This window comes from Sitophilus oryzae, unplaced genomic scaffold, assembly GCF_002938485.1.
Source record: "Sitophilus oryzae breed Bouriz unplaced genomic scaffold, Soryzae_2.0 scaffold_1745_pilon_pilon, whole genome shotgun sequence".
Lineage (NCBI taxonomy): Eukaryota > Metazoa > Arthropoda > Insecta > Coleoptera > Curculionidae > Sitophilus > Sitophilus oryzae.
In genome coordinates this window covers 1,530,690-1,545,467 of record NW_022146441.1, presented here as the reverse complement: position 1 = coordinate 1,545,467, position 14,778 = coordinate 1,530,690, and the positions used below count along the sequence as shown (strand labels likewise).

The window sequence follows — 14,778 nt, the reverse complement described above, 5'->3', positions numbered from 1 at the left end:
CAGTAATTTTCAGGTTTGTAATATGTATATGATAATAAATAGATTAAAACTTATATTTCAGGAAACAGCGCGGGCATTACAGATTGTTGTAAATCAATTTTAAAATATAAAGAAGGTTTAAAACAGGTTTAAAAGTTGAGTTAGTAGAGAATACTTAAATAAGGTAATGTTGGTAATGGGACCAAAGATCAAATAACACTTGAAATATATAATATGTACAATAATAATTGTAAGTAGTTTTTATGAATCTGTTGAGAGATATGCTAATATCTATTGCATTGTTTTTTATATATTTCTTGAAATATATATTTTTTTACTTTACAGGATGCACAAAGAATAATAAAAAAATACAGTTACTCACTAAAAGCACTTTAAGGTTTGTAATAGATGTAGTTAGAATATCAAACACCAAACCAAATCAAAAATTATGTTTTATTTTACTGGTATTCCTCGTGATTTGAAAGGGAAAGTAATTTCATAAATAAGCAGGACATTGTATAGTACACCCTATATTAATAATTCTTTTTTATCCTATACTTGTTAGTTCACACATTACTTACTAGGTATAAAATTTAGTACTGATTCCAAACCTATAGTTGTGGTTGTGACATATTCTGATGTGTTTCTGGCAATTTAAAATAAGTTAATATTTAAACAAACATTTCTGGCTTTCTTGACAGGAGTGTCATAACATATTTAATAAAGGTATGTGGATAATGTTCTGATTATTACAGTTTGCATGGCTGTTTTTGTATGTTGTTATTTTTTAATAAAAGTATATTTAATGAGTTTTGAGTATGTCTTTTCCCCTCAGAGGATTGTGTTCTAAACTTTATATATAAATTTTCATAAATTATATCTACAAAATTTATTACCTTATAACTTTTGCTAAAGCTTTGTAGTTGAAACAGTTTAACAGTATATAAAAAAACTATTTAAATAAGATGTTTGAAAATATATAGCTGTTTTGCACACATCAATTCAATTTGTGATTAACTGTACTGAAATAAAAAAACAAATTAAGAGAAATCAGGTAATCTATAAACTATAACATGAAACGAATCATCCTATTTCCAAGTCTTCTATTAATTTCACTTATTAAACAGCTATAATTATTCAATAATCTTGATAATTCTAGGAACTCTCAGATATCGTCAAAACATGAAAACAAAAATTCACTTCCTATAGTTCTTACGTCCCTTTAACTGAAATATAAGAAACAGGGGGAGTTAATATTCTCACTGAGAAAGTTTATAAAATACCTTTAAGTAAAATCTCTTCGAATCTGCTGTAAAATACCTTTATTCTTATTAAATAATTTCAATAATCTATGTTTTATTTTTGACAACCACCTAATAACCTAACTTTAACGTCAACTTGACAATCCTGAAAAATGTTATTGTTAACCAAAGACTAAATCAATTTCTTAATTCGCTAACGCCAACTTATTTTTTCATTAAAAAAAATTACCAATTTTCCCTAACTAGGTCGGCCATATTAGAGGAACTTTTAAAGAATTGTACTATATATATATATATATATATATATATATATATATATATATATATATATATATATATATATATATATATATATATATATATATATATATATATTCTTATGTTTTATTAAAGTTACTCTGATATACCAATATATCAGTGTAACTAAAAATAAATCCTTTCAATTCAAATATAAACATAAAAAACATTTACAGCAGAAAAGGCGAAGGCGCTGGGTTAAACGTAGTGTCCACTAAAAACACGGAGGGGCGCTTTGACCCAAAAATTTTACTATTAAGTTTCATATCTATCTTAATAGTAGATTATTTTCTTTTATCTATGGATATAACGACTTTATATACGTGTGATATACGTCAACAACAGAATGGTCGTTTTTTTGTGGCATGAATATTGCTGTCTAAAAGTAAATATATTATTTATTCTGCTGAAACTGGTTAATTCTGGTTTATTAGATTTTTCACCATTTTGTAACGGTTCCCTTCATTTCAGGGGTGCAACTTTGTTCATGTTTCAAAGCGATAGCAAAGTAATTTGTAGCTTGATGCACTATGTTCAGTAGCAACATCGATTTGTAGCGATATTCTGATTTCTAGCTTTGTGGCGAGGCGACAGTCTAGACACGTGTGCAAGAGTGTGATAGTGATACCATATTTCGCAGCATTTGAGCGACACTAGTTTTGCAATGAACATAGTATCGATCTGGTTTCGACATCGCTTCTAAACGATCGGTTGCTAACTTGAACAAAGTCGCACCCCAGAAGTAAACATGTGTACAAAAAAGGTTGTTTGTCCGCGTTGAGATGTAAATAGTGTAGTCTATATTTTATTTTAAGTCTATGGTTATTGGGCTAGAATCTAGAAAAAGAATAATCAAAGCTAGTCAAAATTATAATCTATGGTTAATTATTAGACAAATTGACAAATACAAGAATAAACAAGTGCCTGTAAACCATACTGTAAACATTCCAAAAAAGTAAATAAATAAGTCTTAGATATTATATTCCACTATGATTTAAGGGTTAAAAATTGTAAATACCAGAGGCAAGGTACATTAAGTAAATGCTCTGCATGAGGTTCTCTCCAATTTCCAATGAAATTGGTTTATTTATTTGCCTCTATACTGATATTTCCTTTTAGAAACAATGGATAATATAAATGAAGTAATAGTTTTTAAAATGTAAGTATGATCTCAAATTTTGATTCGTATGAATAATTGGTACATTAATTCCCAGTAGCTAAGTGCTAACTAAGGTTATTATTATATTTTGATATAAGGCTGTAATAATCTCTCAGCTATAATGTCAACATATCGATGACTATGTTGTGTTGTAAACTATGGTTGTAAATTTCTTAACAAAAACCTTTTGTTTTCGCGCAACAGTGGTCTGTGAATTATAGCAGGGATATGAGGGGGGTGTGAAGTTATATGTTTGAAAAACCCTATTTTATAGAGTTACAAGACTAATATTTAAAAATTGTACCATTAGGGCGAAGGGATCGAAGAAATAGCAGAAAAAGATCTATAGATGGTCCACATGTAGCTATCAAATACGAGAGTTTCTTACAAATTATAACCGACATATAATATGTGGAGTTATATGTCGGTTATAATTTGTAAGAGACTCTCGTATTTTACATAGTTACAAGAGTAATATTTAAAAATTGTTTTATTAGAGTGACTGAATTGAATGAATCGCAGAGAAAAGTCTATATATGTGCCTCATGTAGCTACATAACGTTGCATGAGAAACGTTTTAACAAACACAAGAAAACTCACTTGCCACCGGAACCACGACAGCTGCTTTCTTGTAAGCACTGTGCCAACAAATATAGGACAAAGGAAGGCTTACGAAACCACCTTTACAATAAGCATACTAATTCCAGGTAAATTTATTTTTGTTTAAGAATTATACATAGATCATTATACGTGATGATAAGGCTATAATATATGTAATCTCCCAAACCAAACTATATTTTCTATATATGGGAATCCTGTTCATTTTTGTAATTTTTCTAACAGAAATATTTTGTTAGTTTAACAGTCACCTGTGAAATTATAACAGGTTTATATACAGGGTGTCCCACTTAAGATGGATACAAGCCAATATCTTGGTTGTTTGTTGAGCGATCTTTTTCATTTTTGGCAGGAGGCTGTATGGCTATAAGACGTACATTTTGCCGAGGGTAAGAAATGCGATATTGGCTTGTGTCCATCTTAAGTGGGACACCCTGTATATGTGAGGACACCCTGTTATATGTTTGAAAAAGCCTGTTTTATAGAGTTACAAGACTGTAATATTTAAATGAAATTCTATTAGGGAGAATGAATTGAAGGAATCGCAGATAAAGTTATATAGTTGTTCCTTATGTGTCTATCAAACGCCAATAAGGTACTATCTTTTTAAACACAAGAAAATTCACTTGGCACCAGAAGAAAGACGAATGTTTACTTGTGAGCACTGTGGCAACAAGTATACAACAAACCGATGCTTACAATACCACCTAGATAAAAATCATATTGATTCCAGGTAAATTTATTTTTGTTTAAGGATTATTATACATAGATAATATATACTGTTGCGGATATAAGGCTATAATAATCTCCCAACTATAATGTCAACATATGTTGTAAAATTTGTTACAAGACTGTAATATTGTTAGGGCGAAGGCATTGAAGGAATCGCAGAAAAAGATCTATCGATGTTCCAAATGTAGCTTCCAAACGACATATCGATCATATGCTACAGAGATCATATATATTTTTGTGGATATAAGAATACAAGACTAATATTTAAAAATTGTAGTATTAGGGCGAAGGCATTGAAGAAATCGCAGAAAAAGGTCCATAGATGTTCCAAATGTGGCTTCCAAACGCCATATCAGGCCAGTCTTTATAGGCACAAAAAAGTTCACTTGGCACGGGAAGAACGTCAGTTGTTTGCGTGTGCGCACTGCGGCAATAAATATACAACAAAACTGTGTTTACAAAGCCACCTTGTTAAAAAACATACTGATTCCAGGTAAATTTATTTTTGTTTAAAACTTATACCTAGATCATTAAATCATTACACTTTCATGTAAAAAAAAGTAGAGATTATTAGCAATAACCCTGCAGCTGTAATGTCAACACATGGGTGATTCTGTTGAAAAAATTTTAACAAAAATCTTTTGTTAGTTCAACAGTTGTCTGCAAATTATAGCAGTGAAATATATATATATATATATATATATATATATATATAAATATCTTATATATTAGTTATAGTTATCTGCAAATTATAGCAGTGAAATATATGTGAAATTAAAAAAAACTGTTTTATAAAGTTATAAGACTGTAATATTTAAAAATTGTTCTATTAGGGCGAAGAAGTTGAAGAAAGTGCCACGTCAGTACAGGCTTAACAGACACAATAAAATTCACTTTGTACCAGAAGATCGAAAGTTGTTTGCTTGTCAAGACAGTGACAAAACATATATGAAAAAACAAGACTTACAACACCACCTTGTGAATAATCCTACTTGTTCCAGGTAAAAATTGTTTAACTATATTTATTATATTCGAAATTAAAATGATGCCTCGATTATGAACTGCTCACTGCTCATAATTGAGTTGAATGCTCTATATGAAACACACTATATATTTATAGATAGTGGTAATGTACAATTTGTATGAAGTTTTAAATTATATGAAACATCATCTACGTACCCAATACTAAAAAATTATCAGCAAAAATATGTTTTTAAAATACCTAAAAATATACTAATTAGTTGACTGTTATAATCATAGACTTAAAATAAAATATAGACTACACTATTTACATCTCAACGCGGTCAAACAATCTTTTTTATACACATGTTTACTTCTGGGTACAGTCGACCGAGCCTTCCTCATCCAGCCTATGTTGTCACGTCTTTAATATTATCAATATTTTTTTTTTGTTATACACATATATTGAGATATTAATACTACAGTTTAATAAAGTAGGTTTTAATATTCCATAGATGTATTAAATAGTCCTTATACTACTAAATTATAAGTCGGATACTGTTTAAAAAGGATAAGTTCTTTACAATATGACAACACCGATTAGAGGCGAGGGAGCCTATTCATTCATTTATTACCTTGTAGTACGCGTCGCACGTGTGCGGTAAAGCTTTGTTGCCGCTATGTTCCCGGCTGTATTAACGCATTTTCTTAGCTTGTAGCCGTTAAGTGTTTATTTTATTGACTTTTTCTGTTCAAGAACTATAAAATATGGTTCGCCAGTGCCAAATTTGCAAGGAATTTGACTTAAATAATCCATTTAAGTCTTGAAACGACTTTCGACCGGTAGGCAACTCTCAATTTACCCATTAGGAGTCAGTAGCGTTGTTGTAGAAAGGCTCTTATTTAGATAATATTTTAGTAAAATGTAAAATCTGATTTTTTTCTCTTACATTACATTATTTACTTACTTACATTGTAACAAAATCATAATTATAACCCTGTTAATAATTAATAATGTTTTTATTAAAAATATATTCCGGTTTATTCTAAAATTATCTTCAAAATCTAAAATAACATACAAGAATTTTAAAATGATATTAAATTATGAAACAATATTTTTAATATACCGGGTCGTCTTAAAAAGTGGCTCACCCCTATAACTTTTTATTTTTTAGATAAAAAACAGATTTTTATGTTAGTAGGTATATGACATAAATTAGGATTTATTGACGTATTCAATTGTTTTTGGTCTCTTCCTGTTTCACCGAAATGATTACATCTTTTGATTTTTAAAGGCACCCTCGGTATATTGCTCTTTATTCGATAAAAAATGACACTCTGAATAGAATGACATATCATATGTCAACTTTTGACATTGTCGTTTAAAAACAAATCGTATTTTAAATTGCAATCCAGGGTGCCATGGTGTTGTTAAAAACACTAAGTTTTAATTAAGGAGTCTTGGAAAAATAGTTTTGATCGTCTAATAGGTTTCGTGTCTTGTCTAGGCCGGTTAAAAGATGTACAAATCGTATTTTTAATCATACATATGTCAATTTTTTCAAATGGAACAAGGGTGACTCATTAGCATATTTGGAAAAAGCATTTTTTTATGAATATATTGATACCACACACTTGGTATTTCGAGTCAAATTGTCGTTATGAACCGCGTGTTACAATTACAATTAAACCATATGCGAAAATGTCAAAAGTTGACATATGATATGTCATTCTATTCAGAGTGTCATTTTCTATCGAATAAAGTAGAAATATACCAAGGGTGCCGTTTAAAAATTAAAAGTTATAGTCATTTCCGGTGAAACAGGAAGTGACCAAAAACAATTGAATGCGTCAATCAATCCTAATTTATGTCATATACTAACATACTAAATCTTGTATTTTATTTGAAAATATAAAAAAATTATGGGGATGAGCCACTTTTGGACGCACCCGGTATAATAAAGACAGTACCGAGTTAAATAAATGTAGTTTTCATTTTATCCACTTCCTATCACCTTCCTTGCTTTAATGGAACAGATTTATGTTTTCTCTAATTTACATAATAAGACATCACTTAACCAGAAAAAAAATTACAACAATCATATTTTTTTTCTCCCCCTGTCGCCGATTCTATTATATCTGTGGAATAGATCCTGTTTTGATTAATATTAAGGGTTGCAAATGTTTCACTAAAATTAATAATTTATTATTAATTTCAAAAATTACGTAATTTCGATTATAAAATGTCTTCTATAACGTGTATTTTATTATTTTTATCCTTTTTGGACTTTTTTCTAAACTTTTATTTAAAAAAACCTGTCCTAAATCTTAATCAAATATAAAAAAGTTTAAATACGATATATTTTTAATTTCAGCTCATTAAAACAAAAAATTACCCGGCTATGATACGGAGAGTTCAGATGTACTTGAGAAACGAAAGACAGTGTTGTGTTTCTCGGCAGAGTCGTCAGGGAACGACCGTTACGACAGAGACAACCTGTCTATCGCTCGTGTCGCACTGGTTATAACCTAAAACAATAACACAACAATAACTAGACATTGTCTGACCGCATGTTCCAGCTATTTATGAATGAGATGTTCAGTCTATATTTTATTTTAAGTCTATGGTTATAATCGTGCGGACACGCCCACATAGTCGCGTGACCAATAATAGAGTCACAATTTGCCAAGAATCGACTCCTCCTACATGTTGTTGAGCTGTATATAAAGTTCATGACTGGTTGCAAAGAAGCAAAATATAACATGCACATAAATTGTAGCAATAAAAATACATCTTTCTTGTTTGCTTTATATAGGGGAATGTTATTGATCGACACTTCCAGGCCAATTTCACGCCACTTTTTTAGATTGCACGATATTTTGCTGTTTAATTTATTTTATTATTTCAGAAACCCTGATTGTACATCAGTAACTGACAAAGTGATATTAGATTCTTTAAAAATTGAACTTGATGATCACACTCCACTAAAGGACGAGTTTAGGTATGCTTTCCTTTAAATGCATTTATACTAATATAACGATAATAATGTAATTTATTAATTCCAGAAATACCGAATGTCTTATTACGACTAATCAAATAAAATCAGAAGATCTTTTAAAATTAGAACCTGATGATGTCGCTCCGATTCAGCATAAAGACTTGCAGGATGACTTCAAGTATGTTTTTTAAATGTATTTTTACTAATGGGATACATATTGTGTTTAAATATTTTTTATTGTTTCCAGAAATGGCGAAAATTTATCTGTCGCTAAAAAGGTGAAGTTGGAAGATTTTATAAAAATGGAACCTGACAATAACGACTGACGATAATAATGGGTACTTACATTATTAGAAGATTAAAAAGGCCTTAAGGAACACAATAAACTCAAATCGTGCACAGAAAAATCATGTTTTCTATAAAATATCAGAAAAATTGTAAGAGCGACATAACGACTTTATAAACGTAAACAACAGAATGGTCGTTTTTTTGTATAAATATTGCTGTCTAAAAGTAAATATATTATTTATTCTGCTGAAACAAGGTTTGAATTATAGGTTAAATTAGATTTTTCACCATTTTGTAACAGATCCCTTCATTTTAGACTTACAAAAATCTTGATTTAAATTAGTTTAAGTTTGGTTTCAGTCTTATGGTGCGTTTAGACTTGAGCACGCACGAGCTGAGCGTCATTGATCAACTTCATAATTTTATGAAAACGAAAAAATCACACACGCACGCAAGAACGCAGACAAAACAAATTGCCGGTCCAAACTGAGCGTTGGCGCACACATAAAATCCCTTTGAGCACGGATCAAAAACCGACACCAGACGGCTCACGTTTGCGGCTACTCGCGCGCAGACAGATTCAGAGTGAGCGTGCGCGCACAGCCGTTTACACTTGAGCATTCGCGGAGGATCAAGTCTAAACGCACCATTAGATTAAGGCTGTGGATTAAGGGTTTCAGTTTCAGTATTTTGCTATCTTGGCAACCTTGGGAACATTAGTTCAAAATTTTCTCACTTTCTATAATGGCGCCACCAGCATTCTTCTTCCAATTGGTATTTCAGGACTTAAAAGAGCAATAACCACAGATTCCCGGTAACGTTCTTCTTCTTTTTAATATTTACGTTTCGAAACAATGAGTAACCACAGATTTGTCGGCCGTGTGGTCGAAATGATTGCGTCGCATTCTAGTAGACGCAAGGTCGCCGGTTCGATTCCGCCCTCGGACATGGGTGATAAATGTGTGTGTGAGTCTGTATTTGTCCGATTTTAAACGCTAATTAAATATCAAGAAATAAGCTGGCTGAATGTCGTAATAGACAAGTGGCCAAAAATAGGAAAAAAAAACACAGATTTGATATAGATTTTCTCTTCTTTCTTGTTAGATGGCTTGAACTGAGATAGGTCATTAGGCCAGTGTCTAGAAAAAGAATAATCAACGAGAGTCAAAGTTATAATCTATGGTTAATTATTAGACAGAGACGAATAAAAAAGTACTAACCTGTGGTACAAATACAAACAAGTACAGCAATAGTAAATAAATAATCTATTAAATCTGCCTGTAAATATTCCAAAAAAGTAAATAAATAAGTCTTAGATATTATATTCCTCTGTGATTTACGGGTTAAAAATTGTAAATACCAGAGAAAAGGTACATCAAGTAAAATTGCTCTGCAGGAGGTTCTCTCCAGTCTCTAATGAGATTGGTTTATTTATTTACCTCTATACAACTGATATACTGATATTTCCTTTTAGAAACTATGGATAATATGGATGAAGTAATAGTTTTTAAAGTGTAAGTATGATCTGAAATTTTGATTCTTATGAATAATTGGTACATTAATTCCAGTATCTAAGTGCTAACTAAGGTTATTATACCGTATGATCGAAAAAAAAACGGCGTCCCGTTGGCTTGAAAATGACGATCAATGACATTTCCCAAATAATTTTACATATAAAATGACATTGTCATTGATGTTCATTTCATAGCCATCGCTGACGCCGTTTTTTTTCGATCATACGGTATTTAGATATAAGGCTGTAATAATCTCCCAGCTATAATGTCAACATATCGATGACTATGTTGTAAAAAATTAAACCAAAACCTTTTGTTAGCGCAACAGTTGTCTGTGAATTATAGCAGAGTATATTATAGCAGTGATATGAGGGGGGTGTGAAGTTATATGTTTGAAATACCATGTTTTATAGAGCTACAAGACTAATATTTAAAAATTGTAATATTAGGGTGAAGGGATCGAAGAAATAGCAGAAAAAGATCTATAGGTGTTCCACCTGTAGTGATAAAATGGGAGAGTCTCTTACAATTATAACGGTTATATATGTGAAGTTATATGTTTGTAAAACCCTGTTTTATACAGTTACAAGCAATGACTAAATACAAGCATATACATATAAAACAATATGTTACATATGTTATAGTTACAAGACTAATATTTAAAAATTGTTCTAGAGTAACTAAATTGAGGGAAACTAAGAGAAAAGTCTATGTATGTGCCACATGTAGGTACATAACGCAGCGTAAGGCAGATTTAGACAAACACAAGGAAACTCACTTGCCACCGGAACAAAGACAGCTGCTTTCTTGTGAGCACTGTTTCAACAAATATAGGTCAAAGCAAGGCTTACAAAAACACCTTTATAATAAGCATAGGTAATTATTGGGAAAACTAGAAATCGTCCGATTTTCACCAAAATTGGTATTTTGAGGTCGTAGATTACGAATCTGAACTTTTTTCTTGGCGGTCTCTTACCGTTTTTCAGAAAAACGGAAAATTATTTAACATTGAATTTTTCTTTATTTCGGCCCTATAAAGTAATAAGTAATAAGTAATAACTTCACTATATTTTCATTATATTATAGTTTATCTAAAAGCTACACTTGATTAGGGATAGAAAAATGTCCAAAAGTTTACTGAAAAACACTTTGATCAGTGTTGCCAGATGGAAAAAATAAAAAGTGGTATCGAGTATTTAAAAAAATGGTATTTGACTGAAAAAAAAATGGTATTTTTACTTTTAAAGAGGATCTTAATATTTTTATAATTTTGATACTATGATTAACCGTGGATTAACCCCAAAAACCAAACGAACCTCATTTTGGTTGAAAACATCGTAGCTGTTGGTTGTCACATCAGTTTTGAACTCTTGCGCAAGGCATTTAATTTTTTTTTAACATTTTATTTATGCAAAATAATAATAAAAGAAATAGGTATAATTAATAGCTTTTTTCGTTTTCCTGTTATTACCGATTCTGAACCGTCCTAGAATTGTGATGCGTATGCGCAGAAGGAAATATGAAGACATTATTTCATTTGCGCATGCGCTGGAGAGTTCTTGGACAATTCAGAATCGATAATAACAGGAAAACGAACAGACCTAATATAATAATAAGGTAATGGGAACATTTTAAATAGATAGGTAACATAAAATATATTATTAATAATTCAGCATTAATAATCTACATATTTGGCTCTGAAAATATAGGTAAAACCTAGACTTAGAATAAAATAGGTAAAACTTTTCAAGAAATAATACCTATAAAAAATAATAGAGATATGAGATAGCCTAATAGAGATGTGCTTCATATTTTTAGTAGATGTGGAAAACTAGATTGGTTTGCATTAAAAAGTTTAAAAAATGTAGATCGCTGGGATTCTAAAAAAATGGTAGAAAAATGGGGTAAAGGTGTGGATCCGGTGGCTGACCTTGAAGCCCATATTTGCTGCATTTGGTCAGCGATACTACGCAAGCGCACATCGTCGATGTTGCCAAATTGCAGTTTATTTTCGAATTATCTGCAGTTAAAATTTTTTTTTTGATTGTTAATCAATAATAAAACAAATTCTATAATTAATTTTATAATTTCAGATTTATCTTGATATCCAAAATTAAGGAATGATATATAAAATTGAATATATAAAATTGTAATAATAATAACATTTATTTATATATTTACATTAGAATTAAAAATTACCATTTACGGATTTTTTCCTAATGGTTTTAAACTTATTAGAATTATTTTATTTCTTTCAAGTTATTTAATTTCTAGTTATTTACAGGCAACAATAGTTTTGATTATATGTATTGATGTATTGAAGTACTACCATATGACGAGTCTTATAGAACAATACACGTCAATGGGAGATAGAGGTAACATTTTACCTATAATGTTACTAATATAATATACTTTGGTTATAATGTTTGTATCATAATTTCTTAAAAATATGAAGTTAGTGGATTAATAGCAATTTTAGACATATATTTTATCAAAGAGGGTGGTGATTAAACTAAAATAAGCTTTATGTTTTATCTTTTTCTCTTTAGAAGGGAGATGGTTTGTGTCGTAAAATACATTACAGTATTTAATATCGTGTACTACTAATTTCTTGTTTCCTATAATGCCAAATCTTGACAATATGGTGAAGGTTGAGTTTTGATCTTATTAGTTTTATACCTGTGTTTATACAAGACCAAATTAAGACTTAGTTAGTTTGTGATTTATATTAAGATCTTTCTTGTAATATTTGTTATGTCTTAATCTTAATACTATATTATGCTTTGTCTGGAAAATAAATATTAAAATATTTTAATTTTGCATATCCTATTCCATCCTTCCATTAGGAAAAATATGGTTTATAAATCTTCTTTGGGGACCCACCCCCCATATGTGCTAAGAAAATCACATAAATTAGGTGTAAGAATAGAGAAATCTTAAGGTAGCAGAAAAAATAATGCAATATATGTATAAGCAGAATTAAACAAGGTAACTGTTAATGTTGCTGAAGCTGATTCTACAATTTTAATTACGGATGCCTTTTAAGGCCTCCGTAGTTTTGATGGAATGTTAAAAAAACTATTATAAACATGACATGGAGCTACAGCATTTAAAAATTAAAAAAAGAAAAAACTTGGACACATCCCTTTTAATTTCCCGAATTTTTAATAAAGCCCTTTTTAAACGTAGCATAATAATCTAGAGCAATTAGATATAAGAGATATAATCTAGAGTTTTATTTCTATTTAATTTTATTGACTATAAAAATACATAATAAGCGTTGACGTGTTGTGCGAAATATTAAAGTAATAATATAAATAATATACCGCGTACTATGATTGAAAAAAAATAGCGTCAGCGATGACTATGTAATGAAGATCGCTGTCATTTTATATGGGAAATATCCTCAATCGTCATTTCTCAGCCAACTGAACACCGTTTTCTCGATCATACGGTATATATTGAAAACACTGAAAACCACATATTTGTATTCTACTGAAAATAATTCCAAAATAACTTGCAATCTGGCAACATCGAAGATGTGCACATGCGTAGTGTCTGTGACTATATGCAGCAAAAGCTCGTTTCAAGGTCAGCCACCGGATCCACACCATTACCAAAAATGGTAACGTCTTCAAAAAATGGTAGAAAAATGGAAAATGGTATACTCAAAATTTTTGCAGGTATCAAGGAAGAAAAAATGGTATAGATACCATTTAAATGGTATATCTGGCAACACTGACTTTGATTAACAAAATAACAAAGAAAATTGAGACCAGATGGAAGTTTGACATTTGATATATCCTTCGTTCTCTCTCCTATGTAATGAGAGAGACAAATATATTCTAGACCTAATCAGAAATTTGAAAATTTACAACGATGCCATATCTTCTATTTTTTCGGGTGATAAGGTGAAATATGTGAATTTAAAAAAAACTGTTTTATAAAGTTATAAGACTGTAATATTTAAAAATTGTTCTATTAGGGCGAAGAAGTTGAAAGTTTTAAATTATATGAAACATCATCTACGTACCCAATACTCGAAAATTATCAGCAAAAATATTTTTTTAAAATACCTAAAAATATACTAATTAGTTGACTGTTATAATAGTGCGGACACGCCCACATAGTCGCGTGACCAATAATAGAGTCACAATTTGCCTAGAATCGACTCCTCCTACATGTTGAGCTGTATATAAAGTTCGTGACCGGTTGCAAAGAAGCAATACGTTCAATCGAAAGTCCAAAATGTCGGCTTATAACATGCACATAAATTGTAGCAATAAAAATAAATCTTTCTTGTTGGCTTTATATGGGGGAATGTTATTGATCGACACTTCCAGGCCAATTTCACGCCATTTTTTTAGATAGCACGATATTTTGCTGTTTATCTTTTTCATTATTTCAGAAATCCTGGTTGTACATCTGTAACTGAAGAAGTGATACTAGATTCTTTAAAAATTGAAATTGATGATCACACTCCACTTAACGACGAGTTTAAGTATGCTTTTCTTTAAATGCATTTTTACTAATATAATGATATTAATGTAATTTAATTCCAGAAATACTGAATGCCTTTTTGCGACTAATCAAATAAAATCAGATCTTTTAAAATTAGAACCTGATGATGTCGCTCCGATTCAGCATAAAGATTTGCATGCTGACTTTAAGTATGTTTTTTAAATATATTTTTACTAATGGGATACATATTTGTTTTTTAAATATTTCTTATTGTTTCCAGAAATGCCGAAAATGTATCTGTCGCTAAGAAGGTGAAGTTGGAAGATTTTATAAAAATGGAACCTGACGATAACTCCCCGTTTCTAGATGAAGACGCGTTTTTCAAGGACATTCAATTTTTTTAAAAATTTGAAGGAAGGTTGTCGGATTGAACAAATGTAAAACAGAATGGTCGTTTTTTTGCGGTATAAATAAATATTCCTCTGTCTAAAAGAAAGTATATTATTTAT

At 30.3% G+C, this 14,778-nt stretch overlaps 2 protein-coding genes across 2 annotated transcripts; both read left to right on the top strand.

Annotated features, from left to right (window-relative positions):
* Positions 1–2,328: 2,328 nt before the first annotated feature.
* LOC115882081 (zinc finger protein 595-like) lies at positions 2,329–8,549 on the top strand. Its single transcript, XM_030899932.1, has 8 exons — positions 2,329–2,697; positions 3,195–3,404; positions 3,839–4,048; positions 4,325–4,540; positions 4,881–5,048; positions 7,917–8,009; positions 8,074–8,184; positions 8,254–8,549. Exons 1-8 carry the CDS (start codon positions 2,663–2,665, stop codon positions 8,330–8,332), a joined length of 1,122 nt encoding a protein of 373 aa, XP_030755792.1. The 5' UTR covers positions 2,329–2,662; the 3' UTR covers positions 8,333–8,549.
* Positions 8,550–9,430: 881 nt separating this feature from the next.
* On the top strand, positions 9,431–14,761 carry LOC115882083. The gene is made up of 6 exons (XM_030899938.1): positions 9,431–9,664; positions 9,769–9,808; positions 10,484–10,684; positions 14,217–14,309; positions 14,371–14,478; positions 14,550–14,761. Exons 2-6 carry the CDS (start codon positions 9,774–9,776, stop codon positions 14,671–14,673), a joined length of 561 nt encoding a protein of 186 aa, XP_030755798.1. The 5' UTR covers positions 9,431–9,664; positions 9,769–9,773; the 3' UTR covers positions 14,674–14,761.
* Positions 14,762–14,778: the final 17 nt, after the last annotated feature.

Bases quoted from the DNA above. Each gene is read 5' to 3' on its own strand.
- LOC115882081 (XM_030899932.1), top strand. From the start codon at position 2,663: ATGGATAATATAAATGAAGTAATAGTTTTTAAAAT. The intron at 2,698-3,194 runs GTAAGTATGATC...TTGTTTTATTAG, and splicing joins GAAGTAATAGTTTTTAAAAT to AGTGACTGAATTGAATGAAT. The intron at 8,010-8,073 runs GTATGCTTTCCT...TATTAATTCCAG, and splicing joins CCACTAAAGGACGAGTTTAG to AAATACCGAATGTCTTATTA.
- LOC115882083 (XM_030899938.1), top strand. From the start codon at position 9,774: ATGGATAATATGGATGAAGTAATAGTTTTTAAAGT. The intron at 9,809-10,483 runs GTAAGTATGATC...AAATTGTTCTAG, and splicing joins GAAGTAATAGTTTTTAAAGT to AGTAACTAAATTGAGGGAAA. The intron at 14,479-14,549 runs GTATGTTTTTTA...TATTGTTTCCAG, and splicing joins GATTTGCATGCTGACTTTAA to AAATGCCGAAAATGTATCTG.